At 38.9% G+C, this 19,159-nt stretch overlaps 1 protein-coding gene across 1 annotated transcript in view; it reads right to left on the bottom strand.

Moving 5' to 3' along the window:
* Window positions 1-19,113, bottom strand: part of LOC120313579 (phosphatidylinositol-binding clathrin assembly protein-like) — a 34,941-nt gene extending 15,828 nt beyond the window's left edge. The window contains exons 1-8 of the mRNA XM_039355636.1: window positions 19,065-19,113; window positions 13,054-13,194; window positions 10,600-10,680; window positions 5,869-5,976; window positions 4,456-4,587; window positions 4,341-4,371; window positions 3,222-3,321; window positions 1,512-1,535 (exon numbers count right to left, since the gene is read on the bottom strand). Coding sequence (XP_039211570.1) covers window positions 1,512-1,535; window positions 3,222-3,321; window positions 4,341-4,371; window positions 4,456-4,587; window positions 5,869-5,976; window positions 10,600-10,680; window positions 13,054-13,063 — 486 coding nt within the window. The 5' untranslated portion in view covers window positions 13,064-13,194; window positions 19,065-19,113. The remainder of the gene's footprint in view (window positions 1-1,511; window positions 1,536-3,221; window positions 3,322-4,340; window positions 4,372-4,455; window positions 4,588-5,868; window positions 5,977-10,599; window positions 10,681-13,053; window positions 13,195-19,064) is intronic.
* Between the last annotated feature and the right edge of the window lie 46 nt (window positions 19,114-19,159).

Below are 19,159 nucleotides of genomic sequence, written 5' to 3'. Positions count from 1 at the left end.
AGATAGATAGATAGACAGACAGACAGACAGATAGATAGACAGACAGAGAGAAAGACAGACAGGTAACTTTTATTGTCATTTTTTACTGTGGGCACAACGACACACATTAAAATGAAATTTAGCTGCTTGCTCTCAAAGTGTATGGAATCCAATTGGCTATTATTTACTATGATTAATGAAATGGCAGTGATTACTATTAACATAACCAAAGAAGCAAAATACTGTATATATTGCATATACACGGCCATACATTTACTCATTTTCAACTGTTTTAAGGTGTTTTAAGATTTTCTTCTCCATGAAAAGATTATAGGGAAAGACCAATAATAAGGAAAGTAAAACCAAATGGGCTTAAGTATGATGTCCCAAACGAAAGAGCTGAAGAATTAAAAGTTACTATGATTTTTGATGTATGGAAATTCAGCCGTGTCACAGATAGAGCAGATTGAATTAACCAGAAGATAATCTAAAGGCAAAAACTTTTATCAGTTAAACTTACCTCAGAAACAGGCAGTGCTCAACTTACAACCATTTATTTAATGACTGTTCAAAAGGGCATCAAAAAAATGACTTATAACCATTTTTTTTACTCTTATGACTGCTGCAGCATCTCCGTGGTCACATGATCAAAACTCGGACGCTTGGCAACTGACTCGTATTTATGACGGGTTGCGGGGTCCCCTTTTACGACCTTCTGACAAGCAAAGTCAGTGGGGAATCCAGATTCACTTAACAACCGTGTTACTGACTTAACAACTGCAGTGATTCACTTAACAACCCTGGCAAGAAAGGTCGCAAAATGGGGCAAAACTCACTTAGCCAATGTCTCGCTTAGCTTCACATTGTGGTAGTAAGTTGAGGACTACCTGTTAGGATTTAGAATATAAAGTATTTAGAGACTTCATTCTTTAGCTCTTGTCAATAATGAACAATTAGATAGTCCGTTTGTGGAGTTTTTTTAAAAAAATTATCATTAATGAACTTTTTTTTTTAGTGGAAAGAGATAGCACACGGTGCAGGTCAGACCCTTTTGAATCACCTCAGCAAACATGGGAAATATCACTCTATTCAGTGATATTTTAGAACATATTGGTCTCTCCCTCTTTGAAATCAAGTACTATGGTGGGTGGGAGTGGAAAGAAGCTTGTGAGATTTCATGCAATTATTTGTACGCACAAATGCCTTTTTTCATTTAATTTATTCAAATTCAAATGCACTTAAAAAGGCAATGCGGAGGCAACACATCAGCTAATTGGGCAGCAAACGAAAGAGTTAAAGCAGGAAAATAATTGTGAATATTTCTTCATGCCATTCTTGGCTTCAAAAGGGTGCCCTTAAAATCTGGATATATTAGAAGCTGCTCAAAATTTCCATCATGCCCAAATATCTTAACAGAAGTGTGCAATAGCAGGTTTATGAGATTCTGCTGTAGTGGTTAATATCAGCATGCCAATCGGATTGGGGGAAAAAAAAAAAGAGAGAGAGAGAGACTGCAGGTTTTGTTCACTTACGTATTGTGGAAAATGCATGCCATTCTGGTTTTCCCCCGGAAGAACAATTACACAATGCAATAACACTGGATTAGAAATGATTACTTACACAACAGAATATACACAAAGCATTTTGGTTACAAGTGTGCTTAGCAACCCTGAGGAACACATTCTTGTAAACCAATAAGACGTTTAGCAAAAAAAAAAAAAAAAAAGGAATTTAACAAGATTGCTAAGTCTGTGACAGAATTTATAACGTAATCTACTGTCAGCAAGTTTGTCACATTTCTGACATACTGGACTTCAGTAATTTACAACAAAACACTGAAGAGAAAACGAGACAACATAGTGTTAAAGGAGAAGATTAATTCAAAACACCACTTTTCCCGCTCCCAATAGATCATGAAAACTCAAAACTTTGCATAAGGTGTAACAAAAAGCCTAAATTACACCCATGTTCCCTACAAAACTATTTCATTCCCACATTTGTGATCTGTAAGAATATTGGGTTTTTTTTTTAAGACTGGGTTTTAAATTTAAAGTTATTGCACAATTTATTTGGAAGCCTCAGTCTTCATTCAGGTATGAAAGGTTAGGACAGGGCTAGACGCTGTGACCGTCACGAGGATTTCTTTGTCATATTAAGTCCTACAAGAATTGGATCCTGGCCCACAAAAGTTGGAAGGGCTCATCATGACGGCTTCCACAGCTAATTTCCCCTTTCTGAAATGGTTTAGAAATATTTCTTGACTAAGAGTTGGGGAGGTCAAGGATAGGTTTAAGAAGGGGAGGCTTCCCCAAACTTCACCCCCCTCCTTTTTTTTTTTTTTTTTTTTAGCAAAATATGCCTGGAAGGTTTAGCCTTCACATTAAAACAGAACTATAATAACTGCATGTTCTTTTATGATTTATGTTTTTGTGCCTCCTCTTTCCTTGTTCTGTTCATTAAGATAGTATATTGTATTCTTAGAACAAAAACTGCTTTAAGAATATTCAGATAACAGGTGGTCCTCCCATAATGGCTGCTCATTCAGTGAGCATTTGAACATAAGACAGTGCTGAACCAGTGGTGCTTACAACCAGCCATTGCAACATCCCCATAGATGTGTGATCATGATCCAGTCCAGGATTTCTGTCACAGCATCCCACAGTTATATGATTGTGATTTGTGACCTTCCCTGCCAACTTCCCACAAGCAAAGGCAAGAGAAATACCCCTCCCCTTCTTTTTAAACAAACGATAAGACTTTGAAAGCTGCACCTTTTAAGGCTACTGCTGATGTTAACTTCAAATTGGGTATTTGTCAGCCACTATGAAATGTCCTAAATCTAATCCAAAAGAGAATCTTTGCAATTTGGATAGCCAGGTTTTCTAGAGTACATAACCAGAATTCTTGATGATACATTATATACCCACAATACAATCTAAGCTGGTGGATTCATGAAGAAGCTCCCTATGGCAGCGGTCTCCAACCTTTATGGCTTGGTGGCCCAGCTGGAGTGGGGGGGAGCAAGAGGGGAACTGGGCCTCATAAGTGGCAGGCCGGAGTGCACACGCATGCAGCTCAACTTGCGGAATATAAGCTGTGTGCGCACGTGCACGTGTGCCCGCCCGATGCTCCTGTAAGTCAAGCTGCATGTGCACTGGTGCTTGCCGGTCGCGTGGCCCAATTCCGAACTGGCCGTGGCCCGGTAGTGGGTTGTGGCCCCCTGCCTTGTGACAATTGCTTACCATGGTTGGAGCATTCCAAGCAGTGGTCGGTGCAATTTTGGGCTGCCAGTTGGAACCGCCTGTTAGTTTCTTTTCTCCTGGCTGGGTCCAGTTTACATCACTATAAATAAATAAAAAAACCTCACATGTATTCACGTTAGAAAAGTATGAGATAACTCATCTCCTGTCTTTTCGGGTAGTCCTTGACTTACATTGGTTCAGTGATGGTTTGAAATTACGACAGCACTGAAAAAAGTGACTTATGATGATTTTTCACTCTTACAACCGTTGCAGCATCCTCAGGGTCAAGGGATCAAATTTCAGAGGCTTGGCAACTGGCTCGTATTTATGACGGTTGTAGTGTTCCTAGGGATCACGTGATCCCCTTTTGCAACCTTCTGACAGGCAAAGTCAATGGGACAAGCCGGATTCGCTTAACGACCCTGTGACTAACCCTACCACTGCAATGATTCACTTAATGACCCTGGAAAGCAAATTCGCAAAATGGGACAAAACTTGCTTAACAGCCGTTTCGCTTAGCAATAGAAATAGATTTGGATTTGTATAGGTAAAATGTCATTGATAATGTTACGGACTGTTTGAATTTTATTTAGAAATGTGTTACTTTGAATATGTTACATTAACTGAGCGAAACAGAGAGGGAACTTTTAAGGACCAAAATCAAGTTGTATATTTATGACTTTGTGGTTTTTTTTTTTTTTTGTGTGTGTGTGTGTGGATATCCGATTACCCCATCACCATGCTGGTTCCCAAGCACCTTCATGTAAACAATTGAAAAATCAATAAAACTTTTATTTTTAAAAAGAAATCTGAGGCTCAATTAAGTCAAGGACTACCTTTACATGATTACCTAAAAAAGAAGATGGATGGGTAGAGATCAGAGAACAAGGAGGGAAGTGGGGTCTGCCATCAGCTCAGCAGCCACCCCCAGCAAGGATATTTATTCGGTAGATGGAAGATGCTAAGTATTAGTTGGTCAGTCACAGATGGCTCATTTAGAGTATTCTCCCAATCAGCAACACTATCCTTATCTGTATTATTAAGAAATCAATCTGGCAAGTCATGTAAAGCTGCTGCGAATATATATTTAGAAGAAAAAATATATATTAAAAAACTCACTTTTTCGGTGTCCCATTTCCAATGCCCAAATCTGTTACAAAACAAGAAAATCATGAGAAAAACAGTTCATTTTTTTATTTATTTATTTTTATATAAGTCCCATACAAATACTTACTTCCTACAAGGTTGGCTAGAGATGAATCCAAGTCATCTAATACTAACTTATTGGGTGGTGCTTTGGAAGTTGGAAGATTCTGGTTCTGAGAAGCCACGGTTGGTTTTAGGAGTCCACCTAATTCATCAAAGCCTTAAAACAACACAGATTATTAAATGTAACAAAACTTTTTCAATTATCGTACCAGATGTCAACCCATATGTATTTTAAAATTTTAGCACAGGGGTCTTCAAACTTGGCCCTTTTATGACTTGTGGACTTCAACTCCCAGAATTCCTCAGCCAGGCACGCTGGCTGAGGAATTCTGGGAGTTGAAGTCCACAAGTCATGAAGGGGCCTTAGTTCCTCCATGCTGGCTGAGGAATTCTGGGAGTTGAAGCTCACAAATCATAAAATGGCCACGTTTGAAGACCCCTGTCTTAACATAATACAGGTAGTCCTCCATTTACAACCACAATCGAGCCCCAAATTTCTGTTGCTAAGTGACATATTTGTTAAGTGAATTTTGCCCCATGACCCTTTTTTGCCACATTTGTTAAATGAACTGCTGTAGTTAACAAGTTGGTAACACGACTGTTAAGTGAATCAGGCTCCACTATTGACTTGGCTTGTCAGAAAGTTGCAAAAGGGGATCACGTGACTCCAGGACATTTGCAACCGTCGTTAAGTATGAGTCAGTGGCCAAGTATCTGAATTTTGACCATGTGACCATGGGGATGCCGCAATGGTTGTAAAAGGGTGGAAAATGGTCATAAGTCACTTTTTTCAGTGCCGTTGTAACTTCAAACAGCCACTAAATGAACTGTTGTGAGGACTACCTGTATAAAACACTTTAGGAATTCTGCTTCTATGCTTCAAAAGAAAAAAAAAAGGTAACTAAAATACTGCCATCTTTCTTCTGTAAAATCAAGTTGACAATTCCAGAAAATCTGGGATCAAAACCGAAACAAGAGTAAAAGGAATCTTGCATCCGAAAAAACTGATAATATCTTGCATTCTTGCAGAATTAGCCTTTGAGAACGATAAAAAAAATCACTGAGGGTGAGAAGATTCATAGATTTGATGAGTGACTCTCAATCTGATCTTTGGGAAACACAGCGTTTAAAAGATTCCTTTTAGGAAAACTCAAGAGATCTACATGCAGTTGTGTGCCATTTTTCTTTACTCTCTGAACAGGATTAAGGGGTCCTTGGTGCTCTCTGAGCTGGGTTGTTTTCTTGCAGACGTTTTGTTTACCCAAACTAGGTAACGTCATCAATGCCAATGCGTATCATTGCACTGATGAGGTTACCTAGTTGGATAATGAAATGTCTGCAACAAAATAACCCTGAAGACCCCTTCATTTCAACCCTGGGCTATAAATATTCTCCTTTATCACAACAGGATTAAATAAGGGCTACTTAAAAGACTTACCACCAGAATCCACTAATGCATTTGTACTTTTGTTTCCAAACACAGACTCAAAGTCAACATTAAGGCCTGCTGATGGTTGTGATGGGGCAACAGAAGATGGTGTAAACCCTGCCAACAAAAATGGGTAAAAATATTTATGTGCAATGTATATAAATTCCCAGTTTGCAGACAAGAAATATTGCCATAAATTATTGTGATGGCTGATACAATTCAAACACTGGATAACAAATCATGAACTGGAAGAAAGTTCCATGATTCAAACAGTGAAAAATTCAGCAAATTGTAGAATTGGACGCATCCATAGAGGTCACTGAGTTAATACTTTATCCATTTCAGAAATACAAATTAAAATATTCTTAACAGATGGCCATTTAACTTCTGCTTGACAACAGAAGTAAATGGAAGTAATGCATGAACCATTTTTTGTATCTAGAAAGATTCAGCAGGAATAGATCATTTATTGTTTGACATGTATTCCCTAAACAAGATGATCTGAGGTAATCTCCCTCCCTCCCTCCCTCCCTCCCTCCCTCCCTCCCTCCCTCCATCCATCCATCCATCTATCTATCTATCTATCTATCTATCTATCTATCTATCTATCTATCTATCTATCCATCCATCCTAAATATACTTTTATGTACTTTAAATAAATAATTTTAACATCACTACTCAGCTGGTGTCATTGTAATTTTCTATTTCAATTCACAACTTGTAAAACAGTTTTCAAGAATTACTCTGAATAGTATTCCTGATTTAGTTCTACCACTGATCAATCCATAAAGATTCCTATATTTGAATCACAGACCATTTAAACGATATTTAGAACCTACATTATATCTACCTCAACCTGGGGTTTTCAAATTAAGTTCCCAAAAATGTTTTATAGAAGTCAAGAATGTTTTACACTCCTTTTCCATCAAGCAATCATGCTAAATCTTCCACAGATATCCACATATTTTATGACTTGCCTTTTATTAAACCTCTTGCAACAACAATCACCCAAAAATTGGGCGGGAACAAGGACCAGTTTTTAAAGAAACAACTATGCCACTTTTTGTATGCCAAATCTACTGATATTTCAGCACCAGGACAAAATCAAGAGGGGACCATAATGTGAAATATAAGTGTTGTGAGTTTGCTGACAATATTAAAAAGGAAATACAGGTAGTCCTCAACTAATGACCATAACTGAGCCCCAAATTTCTGTTGCTAAGTGAGACATTTGTTAAGTGAGTTTTGTCCCATTTTACGACCTTTTTGCCACCGTTAAGTGAATCACTTACACAGTTGTTAATGGAATCTGGCTTCCCATTTACTTTGCTTGTCAGAAGGTCACAAAAGGGAATCACATGACCCCAGGCATGCAACGGGCATAAATATGAGACAGTTGCAAAGCGTCTGTACTTAGAAAACGCGACCTTAGGGATGGTTGTAAGAAAAACAGTCATAAGGCATGTTTTTCAGTGCCACTGTAACTTTGAACAGTCACTAAATGAACGGTTGTAAGTCGAGGACTATCTGTATATACAATGCCATGTAATTTCAACTTATTTCCTTTTGTTGCCAGTAACAATTTTGGTAAAGCTTTAATTTGAAAGAAACCTCCAGGCAAATTCAGTAATTAGATTACTGCAATAGTGTCAACAACGAAAGTTGTTATTAGAAATAGCAAAGCCAGGGAACAAAAATAGAGAAGGAAATACAATTCCAGCATGGAAAACACACGGTCGTCCCTACAGCTTGTATTGTCCGTATATAACTGGTCAACTGAACACAAGTCCTTTCAAAAGTATTATTAGTTTTGTAGACCTGGAAATGGCATTCACAAGAACTAAAACATTACACAGTAATCGTTTTATATGAAAAAGAAGTCAGAGAAGATGACACTTTTTCGGTTAGAAGATGAGATAGACAGATAGTTATTTATAGTCCTATTAGTATGCCGCAGAATGCCAAAATGTCAAAAAGGCAAACGCTTGATCTGAAATCTTAAGTCGTCAAATGAAAACATGGCAATACATTCAGGAAACAGAACTTCACAAAAACAGATTCGGATTTCAGGATTTCATTACAAGCTTCTGAACTCAGAACATGACAGCTTGTTCTTTTTAGGAAGACCAGATAGGCAAAAAAGAAAAAAAAAAAAATCCTGAACACAGAAAACAGAAAAAATAAAAATCGGAATCTTTCTTTTGAACATTTCCTTACTTAAGTAATTAACTTAATCAGTTTAAATTCTATCTAAAGGTTTGCCTCTGTTGAAAAAAAAATACATTTCTACTCTTCTACTCCCAATCATAGAAGAACTTCAAGTTCCTGAGTTTCTTACACCTCATTGCAATGGGAGGTAAACTGTACAGCACTGATTAAAATTCAGATAATGACTTCTGGCTTATTTTCAGGGATCAGGATAACAAAATAACCAGGGTTGAAAGGGACCTTGGAGGTCTTCTAGTCCAACCCCCTGCTCGAGCAGGAAACCTTATACCATTTCAGACAAATGGTTGTCCAGTCTCTTCTTGAAAATTTCCAGTGTTGGAGCATTCACAACTTTTAAAGGCAAGTCGTCCCATTGGTTGATTGTTCTAACTGTCAGGAAATTTCTCCTTAGTTCTAGGTTGCTTCTCTCTTTGGTTGATTTCCATCCGTTGCTTCTTGTTCTGCTTTCAGATATTTTAGAGAATAGGTCGACCCCCCCTCTTCTTTGTGGCACCCCACATTATAAATGTAAACAAATGGGCACCAAATATATCATGTTAGCTTTGTAACCTAATAGATTTCCCCATAATAACTCTTTTGTCTCCCCTATATCCATCTAGAGCTCCTGCAGCTTATCTTATGCCCTTTATACTCACTATGTTTATATATGTGTATTTTATAACTCTTTTTAGATTTTTCACTGGCATACATTTTATGCTTCTTTTAAATGACTGTAGCCCATTTCAATTTGCTGGTTTATGACCATAATAAAGACTGATTGATACTCCCAATCGTTCATTTATCAAGACACCATTTACTTGCTGTTAGTCAGAAACGGTAGTTAACTGTAAAAGGATGTTGACTAAGAATCTATAAACAAAATAATGAAGGGAGTTTCCAGCAGGTCCAGCATGACAAGATGAATTGTTGAGCTGATTAAAGCGGTTCTTAGGTTCCTGACACACTTCTATGAAAAAATAATTTGCTCCGTTTTGAATTTTTTGAACTTCTCCATATCCATGCTATGGAATGTTAACTCCATATTACTAATTATTGTGTTGCTAATACATAATTGTAATCCAACAGAACAGGTAACATATTGTTGGGTGCTCCCTCACCTCCTTAGATTCAGAAACTCTAGTTATTCACCAGCTCTAGTTACAATAATTGCAACCAATACTTTCTGTAATTGGTGATTAATCTCTGATGGGGCTGTGTAAGAATTCTGGTCGATTCATTGAGGTTTACTAGCACAAGTTGCTCATTTTAGGTCCTGTTATGTTTTTATGAGGTTTAGGTTGGCAAACAATCCAAAAATCTAAATGAAGAATACTTTTCCACAGAATTGTATGGTCCATATGTTATCACTGTGCTGAGAACAACTCAAAATATAACTATATGTACTCTGTTTCAAATGGGATAATGATATTGTACTAAGCATCTTCTAATGCAACTACCAGCAGTTTTTTTTTTAAAAAGGACTTTTCCTCAGCATGATGAGAATTACTTAAATAGCGCAGACTGTTTCCCACATTCTCCATTTTAAAACTGCTATAAAACCAAAACTGATATCAACTGCATGTCATTTTTTCTATTTAAGAAAAAAACCAACCAGAATGCCTTTTCATACATGTTGAACTTTTATCTTAAGGCAACCTTGGCTCTTTTATGACTCGTGGACTTCAACTCCCAGAATTCCTGAGCCAGCCATGCTGAGGGGAAAGGAAGAGGTTTCCAAGCTGGGCCATGCTGGCTCAGGAATTCTGGGAGTTGAAGTCCACGAGTCATAAAAGAGCCAAGGTTGCCTACCCATGTCTTAAGGTAATAAAATAAACAAAATGTATAAAGGCAGTAGGCTTACTTAGGAAAACCATCACCAGAAGAATATCTATGGAGATTCTCAGTCATATAAGTCATGGTTGTCCCAAGGGTGCTTTTTCAAAAGACAATTTGGACTTTCTTTGTTTTGCTTGAAGATGTTTCGCTTCTCGTCCAAGAAGCTTCCTCCGTTCTTCTTCAGAACGGAAGAAGCTTCTTGGACGAGAAGCGAAACCCCTTCCAAGCAAAACAAAGAAAGTCCAAATTGTCTTTTGAAAAAGCAGCTTTAGGACATCGCCAGAAGATACATGATTATGATCTATGATTGAACAACAGCAGAAACTAATAGGCAAAAACCAGTATTTGCAATATTTTGGACAACAATATGTTGCTTTTCAAAAAGAGAGAAATTAAAAAGTCCTTTGAGGTTTAAAGAACGTAAACTGTTTCTCCCCATTTTTAAAATGTCTTTGAGCCAGTCTGGACTCCTGGCAACTGCCTGAACTAGTCCCTGCAGTTTTCTTGGCAAGGTTTCAGAAGTGCTTTTGCTATTGCTTCTTTCTTAGGGCTGAGAGAGAATGACTGGTCCAAGGTCACCCAGCTGGCTTTGTGCCTATCAGGACTAGAACTCACAGTTTATTCACCTGAAGGTTTAAAAACTGAATCAACTATGAACGTCCGACTGCATAAGGAACAAAACTTTTTTTTACCTACCTTCAAATAGACCAGCTACAGTTGAGGGTTCACTGCAGAAATGGGAAGCATTAGGATAAGCTTGTGGGCCACAAAAAGAATCTGATAGAAGCAGGTGAAGCAGAAGAGCAAAGGAGGAATGTTATGGAAAAAAGAAAAAAGAATGCACACTATTATACGGTTAACCAAACATTCAGACACTAAGTTAAGACTATAACTACATGACATCAGAGAGAGAGAGAGAGAGAGAGAGAATGAGAGAGAGAGAGAGGAGAAAGAAAAAGAGAGAGAAGAAAAAAAGAGAAGACAGAAAGAGAGAGGAAAAAGAGAGAGAGAAAGAAAGAGAGAGAGGAGAAAGAAAGAAAGAGAAAGAGAGAGAGGGAGAGAGAGAGAGAGGAGAAAGAGAGAGAGAGAGAGAGAGAGAGAGAGAGAGAGAGAGAGAGAGAAGGGAATGTTAAATGTTACATTTTATATCTCAAAAGTGGGGGAAAGTAAAGTGGGATAGCTGATTACAAGTAGTCCTCGACATACAACAGTTTGTTTAGTGACAGTTGAAAGTTACAATGGCACTGAAAGAAGTGACTTATGACCGCTTTTCACTCTTACGGCCTTTGCAGCACCCCCCTGGTCACGTCATCAAAATTCAGATGCTTGGCAACTGACCCATATTTATGACGGTTGCATTGTCCGGGGGCAGGGGTAGGCAACCTTGGCCCTTTTATGACTTGTGGACTTCAACTCCCAAAATTCCTGAGCCAGCATGGCTCAGCTTGAAAACTCTCCCTTTCCCCTCAGCGTGGCTGGCTCAGGAATTCTGGGAGTTGAAGTCCACGAGTCATAAAAGAACCAAGGTTGCCTGCCCCTGTCCTGGGGTCACATGATCTCCTTTGGCGACCTTCTGACAAGCAAGGTCAATGGGGAAACCAGATGCACTTAACAACCGGGTTACTAACTTACCAACTGCAGCGATTCACTTAACAACGGTGGCAAGAAAGGTCGTAAAGCAGGGCAAAACTCACTTAACAAATGTCTTACTTAGCAACAGAAATTTGGGGCTCAATCAAAAGCTGAGGTCTACCTGCAGTGGATGATTATATGGGTTTCCCCAGGGGGTCCGGTTAAAAAAAACAACAGCAGCTTGATGTCATCTAGACAACCAGAAAAGTTAAATTGAAAGTCAAAAGATTTGGGCATAAAAGATTTGGGGGTTATATTTCTCAGATCAGATAGCACTGTACCTTCCTTAACTTAATGACCAAAATCACAAGGATTAAGGGCACCCATGAGAGCTATTACATGAGCTTGATATGAACTGGGATATATTACTGGGTTGCTCCCTGTGGTAAGACCATTTAGTGCAGTGGTTCTCAACCTTTTTAATGCCGCGACCCCCAACCGGTTGTAAGTCGAGGACTACTCAACTGGTCGTAAGTTGAGGACTACTCAACTGGTGCAGCACCGTTTGCAGAATGGGACTTTTGGCGGGCTCAGCAGGGCAGAGACAGCCTGGACAATTCCTATTGGCTTTTGAAAGCCAATAGAATTAGACTCTATTCAAGAGAGTCTATTCTATTGGCTTTCAAAAGCCAATAGAATAAAAGGGAGTAGCACAGCTAAGGAAAAGGGGGAAAAAATGACGGACTGCGTTGTTTGGCGACCTCCGTGAAATGGTCATTCGACCCCAAATGGGGTCCTGACCCCAGGTTGAGAACCACTGATTTAGTGTCTGGCACCCCAAAAATATTAATGATCGACTAAAGCAAAGTTTAATCCCTTCCAGGAGAAAATCAATGAAAAACTGATATTGAGTCAAACAGAGAGAAGACAGACAGGTAGATGGAAAGGAATCTAACATAACTCCCTCCCCATCATTCACTTGTCTTTAAAATTTGGTGATATAGGTACTCCTCAGCTTATAAATGTTAACAATTGTTCAAAGTTACAATGCCAGAGGCTATGTGATTGCAATTCAGGTGCTTGTGAACTGACTTGCAATGACAAGGGTTGCTGCATCTTGAGGTCACGTGACCACAGATTTGCAATCTTCCCAGCCGGGCTTCTGGTAAGCAAAGATTTGCTTAACAACCATGGTAAAAATGGTCATCAACTCATTCTGGGCACGGGATGCATTGCCTACTGACCATATTGGCTTAGCGACTGAAATCCCAGTCCCGGTGATGGTCATAAGTTGAGGACTGCCTGGGGGGTCTCCAAACTTGGCAACTTTAAGACTTGTGGACTTCAACTTCCGGAAGTCCTCAGCCAGTCAGCCGAGGAATTCTGGGAGTTGAAGTCCACAGCTCTTAAAAGTTGCCAGGTTTGGAGACCCCTGAATTAAATTATTAGCAGAGGTTAAGATAGATGTTCAGAAGTGGACTCTTTTTTTCCCCTCTGACTGAAAGACCTTAGAATTTGCCTACAATTGACAAGTCCCATCAGAGAAAAGAAAAGCCAGCTAGCCAGCCAGTACTTTACCAACAAACATCTCGTGAGTTGGTGTCCTAGAAGTGAAAGAAGGGAGTGCATCAGAGGAGAGGTGATTGCTAGATTTTGTGACCAAAGGATTTAAGTTTGGAATGGCATCGTCAACAGCCTCAGGAGTGGATGTGAAAGGATCTGCAACAGTTCAGGTGGAACAAGGAGGAAAGGGAAGGGGAACCAAATTAGCTACGTATTAGTATTCAGGAAGAACATAAGCAGATACTTACTTGTTTACAGTTTGCATCCAGATCATACAGGGGGCGTATTTGATAGATTAAATTATTCTGGCTAATGCAGTGGTTCTCAACCTGTGGGCCGGGACCCCATTTGGGGTCGAACGACCATTTCACGGGGGTCGCCAAACAACGCAGTCCGCCATTTTTTCCCTCTTTTCCTTAGCTTGCTACTCCCTTTTATTCTATTGGCTTTTGAAAGCCAATAGAATAGACTCTCTTGAATAGAGAGAGATTTCAAAAGCCAATAGGAATTGTCCAGGCTGTCTCTGCCCTGCTGAGCCCGCCAAAAGTCCCAGTGTGCAAACAGTGCTGCACCAGTTGAGTAGTCCTTGACTTACGACCGGTTGGGGTCGCAGCATTAAAAAGGTTGAGAACCACTGGGCTAATGCATGCAATAACTCTTTCTCCTCGTTCTACATGGTGGCCTGAATAACAATCAGCAACTCTTTTTTAATGGGGAGAATGGCTGCTCTTTCTAGTTAAGTGGAATTAAGTTAAACTGCAATTGTGAGTTTCGAATTCTGGTTAATGTGACCACGCAGTGGTTTGCATACTATCCTTAGCTAAATGTTTGCATATTATCTTTAGCTAAAAGAAAAAAAACCCTACTAATTACTCTTACAAGGAGATGGTATATGCATTCATATTAATCAACTGCAGAGTACTGTACAGGTAGCCCTTGACTGACAACGGTACATTTAGTGACCATTTGAAGTTACAATGGCACTGAAAAAAGCGGCTTATGACCATTTTTCATGCTTATAATTATTGCAGCATCCCCATGGTCATGTAATTTACATTGGATGCTTGACAACTGGTTCATATTTATGGCAATTGCAGTGTTCCAGGGTCACGTGATCAGCTTTTGCGACCTTCCGACAAGCAAAGTCAATGGGGAAGCCGGATTCACTTAACAACCTTGTTACTAATTTAACCACTGCAGGGATTTATTTAAGGAATGTGTTAAGAAAAGTCATAAAATGAGGCAAAAACTCACTTAATAAAGCAACATAAATTCTGGGCTCAATTGTGGTCATAAGTCAAGGACTACCCGTACAAGCACAGTCTACTAAGAAAAGCAATTTCTTTAGGAAATCAACAAGTTTGCTATTCTGCAGGTGCTTTCACACAGAGAAAACAGCTAAAGCTTTTTCTGGAGACTGCGTGACTGACCAGCAATTCTGGGAAATGGTTTTAAGAGCTGCAAATACATGCTATGTTCATAACTCCATGTGCTCTGAATCACGTCTTTTGTCTTCAAATCGAAATAGCTATCATGATCAAGCTAAATTAGTTAATTTGTTCAGTGTATATGCATGTCTCTATAGAATCCGGCTCAGCTCCTGATGACTTCATGAACATATTTTTGTGATTTTCGTGACAACAATATTGAAGTGATTTGTACTGCTCTTTTCGGGGATTTCCCCCCTCCTTTCCCCCCCCAATTTTCCAGTCTAGTTTATAGCCTAGGGATTTCCTGACAGTCTCTCACTCAAGTACTGATCAGGTCTGACCATGCTTAGCTTTTCAAGGTTGATTGAGTTTGGCTAGATGTTATCTCCAAGCTGAGCTATAACAAACTGCAAAAGTTTCTTTTCATTGCTATATACAGTTATCTATTTAACCTACAAATTTACTAACATCTCTGCAAATTTCAAAAAGCTTCAGAAATGAAGTAAGAAATGCAATCTATCTATATGGTTTCTAAGAGTCATCAGCGACCTGATGGGACTGGATTTATCAGTCAATCAATAAATGGAAAGTAAATGTCAGCACTTCAAGGTGAAAGTACAGGTATTTCCATCATTGTTGGAAGGAAAGTCGGGCAGTCAACTTGTACTTTGGACTTTTACCATCTGTGCATGCAATTAATCTTTGTCTACTTTCACATCAGTATGTTAGATACTGAACTGATATGTCGAAAACAAGCACCTTTTGTCTGAAACTATACAATGGTACCGATGTCGTTCACAATGTCTATTGTACAACCAGCTTCTTTTGTCCAATAGAACACTGATTCGAATCTTGCATCTCCTTAAAGATTAACAAATGTATTACAATATGAATCTCTCTGAAGATTAGGGCCCATTTTATCAGCCCTATGCAATATTCTTCTCAGTTGCTGTCAGAAGACACCTTGGTTGAAATTGCAAGTTTCTCTATCACAGGTCATGACTGTTCATGTTTTCAATATTACCTCTTTCAAATACCTTATACAGCAACTAACAGAGAACTCTAAGACACTATTTGAGATTAGAGGCAAGCAAATCAACAGCTCATTCTGACCTTTGTGGCTTTTGGATATGAATTCCACATATCGTTCAGCGATTTTTGTTCCTCAACCTCCTAACATTCTGAGTGGCTCACAGTATAATGTTTCTTATTTTATACAGTTGGCTTATAAATTTTGATGGTTTATCAAAAAAATACCAAAGCAGAATAACTACCTGTAAAAATTAAAAGCCACTTTCTAGTCTTTTGAAAGGTTAAAGATCAGTTTTCTCGGTTCAATATGGAGACTAAACGCAGGTAAGGAAAACCAAGCCTTAAGTTATGAGATTTTTGTCTTTTAGCTTTCTCCTCTATGAACAGAATTGCAAACAGGGACTCCCTAATGCCATCTAGCAAGTATTTCTAATGTTTGCTTCCAATGTCTATAGAGTTTCTCAGTCCATCCACATCAGGGTTGTCCCAAAGGTGCTTTTTCAAGAGGTAACTGGACTTTCTTTGCTTTTCCTTGAAGACATTTCCCTTCTCATCCAAGAAGCTTCTTCAGTTCTGACTCAATTTGACTCTATTCTCAAGTCAGAACTGAAGAAGCTTCTTGGATGAAAAGGAAAAGCAAAGGAAGTCCAGTTGTCTCTCGAAAAAGCACCTTTGGTTCCGCTTCCAATCACAATCTCAGAGCAGAAATGAACTTTCCAAAGCTGCCTGTGCCTCTTCCAAAATGGGGGCTCAGAACGCCAGAGCAATACCAGAATTATACGGATGGAAACTAATCAAGGAGAGAAGCAACCTAGAACTAAAGAGAAACTTCCTGACAGTTAGAACAATTAACCAGTGGAACAACCTGCCTCCAGAAGCGGTGAATGCTCCAACACTGGAATTTTTAAGAAGAGACTGGACAGCCATGTCTGAAATGGTGTAGGGTTTCCTGCCTGAGGAAGGGGTTGGACTCAATAACCTCCAAGGTCCCTTCCTCTTCCTCCTCCTCCTCCTCATTATTATTGATCATCGCACAGTCAGCCAGATGTTCAGACTGAATTTGGCATTTTGTCTACCTATCGAGTCCTTACCAAGGACCTGGGATAGGCAGATGTGGATGTTTGATGGTATTACAGGTATCGTTGCAGGATGGAGGCGGTTCCTAGTAAGGCCGCCTTTTGCAATTGACTAATAGCGAATTTGTCAATGCCAATGGTGTTCAAGTGGTGCTCCAGTTGTTTTGGGACTGCACCCAAGGCGCCTATGACTATTGGTACTACCCTTGCTTGCTTTTGCCATCATCATCATCATCATCATCTTCATCATCATTATTCTTTCAGCATGACAGAAAGGAACAAGGGGAATAATCCTATTAAATGCACTGAATTTCAAACTTTAATTGAAATAAAATCTATTTTTATCCAGCGCTTCTCCATTTCTTCAACACACTGCTTCCCCCCAAAGGCTACACAGCTTTCCCCAATTTTTTGCTCTCCCGGTGAGCTGGGCTTCAATTTCCATAATCTTCCGTGAGCATAATTATAAGTCCATTCTAGCTGAGGATTATGGGGTAGGTGATAGAAGATAAAGCTGAACATATGCATCAAATGACAGACCGAGTTAAAAAAAAAAAAAGCACCTTACTGTGGCTTATCATTTTCTCTAGGAAAACTCTCAGAACTATAATTATGACCTTCATACAGATTTTCTTCCATGTACTTAACAATTTTAGATAGGGTGCTACTTTGGCTATCACTACCAAAAAATAGGAGGGGGGAGGAGGAATTCTGCTTCAGCCCCCTCCCATCTTAATGAACAGCTACCATAGAAACATGGTTACTCTGAATCACACCGTATAAAACACCACGGCTTAAAAGAAAATGCATAACCATCTCATTGCAATGTGAAAGGCAGATCAGATAGAAAAAGCAAGCAGGATAAAGAACTGCATTGTTATTTAGGGAAAAAAAGAGGAAGATAAAGAAGACATAAAATCCAAACGTAAGGAGCTTTTAATATTCTTTCTGCCTTCCACGATTCTCTTCAAACATAGCAAAGGGGCAAATACAAAACAGAATCGTGATGTTTACAGGTATTTTTTTTTTAATTCTTAAATTCTGGAAAGTTACAATAATAATCAAATTCATCTTCAAGATTGTATGCTTGCAGAGAACTCTGCTCTTTTACAGTGACTTAGTCTGTTGGCTGCATTTTTAATAAGGCAAGCTTTTAGCCTTTTTTTTTTTCCTGGAAAAGCATTGTGGAAGAGTTACATCTAATTCCTTTCTTAGTTAGGAAGTGCTATGACTGTCACTCTGAGTTCCTGAGGGAAAGACAAACGCAACAAACAGATAAATATGGGTCATAGTATGTCCACGTCAAATGGTTTCACGAATAACGAACTGTGTGGCCGAAAAAGTTCCATATGAAATAATGGTCAACAAAGTGCCTGACAGAAGTATCCTAAAATTGGCTTTTGAAAGGATCAACCCTTATATACTATAAGGAAGCTTCCTGTTTTTACTTCAGTATTTCTACAAATAATGGTGTTTTTTTTTTTCCTATCCAGAGACTGAAAGCAGACTGAAATCTACTTATTGCTCTTGTTAAAGCAGTGTTTCTCAACCTTGACCATTTTAAGGCATGTGGACTTCAACTCCCAGAATTCCACAGCCAGCATTGCTGGCTGTGGAATTCTGGGAGTTGAAGTCCACATGCCTTAAAATGGTCAAGGTTGAGAAACACTGTGTTAAAGTCAACCTGACAGTTCAAGCCTTAAACCTACTCCCTCTGGTTTGATGCAAAAATGAAGACTAATCATTACTGAGAAAGGGAGACGGGGAAAAGGGGGGAAGGAAGATACCAGCGACACTTTTTTATGTCTTAAAGTAGAATTGTAATGAGCTAAGCACAATTTCCTTAACAGTGAGGCATAACTTGCATCGTATATATCATTCTCTTGAATTATTTCAAAATTGTTTTATTCAAGTCGGACAGATACCCTCTCAACTTTTAATCTATAAATTTAGGTATCTAAATACCTAAACTTACATATTTCAGTCTCTGCTGAATCCTGGCTAAATAAGATCTATTGTTTCCCAAAGCACCAGCACAACTGAACCCAGAGCACACAGTTTGGAGACTGGAAATAAGCTGGCAGAATGTTAATTTGTTTTTATTTTTCTTGTTAGCTATATATATTTTGTCCTGTTATTGAAATCCCACCTGTATTTGCAAATATTGCTCAAAGAACGGAGGCAAATCAGCCAATAATGGACATTGCTCGAGACATATACAACACAGTAGCCCAATAAAATAAATAGCAATTCAATAATGTTGATGGAAATTCAAAACAAAACTTGTTCTGATCCGTGAAATTTTAAGGCTTTAAAGAAACATGTGGTCCCACACATTTAGAAACGTCAAAACCATGGCTTCTATCAACCAAATACAGCAGGGATTGTGAATTTTTATTAAGAGAAGGAGTGGCTGTGTCATAATCACAAAATCTCTTACCTCCCCAGGTCCCTCCCACTTGTGGTGCAGAGGATATTGGATGCACACCTGGATGAAAAGCTGGCTGTAAATCAAGCAAGTCATTTGGCAGCTTGGATGAACTACAGAAACAATAACAACACAGAAGAGCATCGTAAATATTT

Source organism: Crotalus tigris, unplaced genomic scaffold (genome assembly GCF_016545835.1).
Source record: "Crotalus tigris isolate CLP2741 ecotype Arizona unplaced genomic scaffold, ASM1654583v1 scf7180000018708.195815, whole genome shotgun sequence".
NCBI lineage: Eukaryota > Metazoa > Chordata > Lepidosauria > Squamata > Viperidae > Crotalus > Crotalus tigris.
This window is presented reverse-complemented; position numbering and strand designations above follow the sequence as displayed.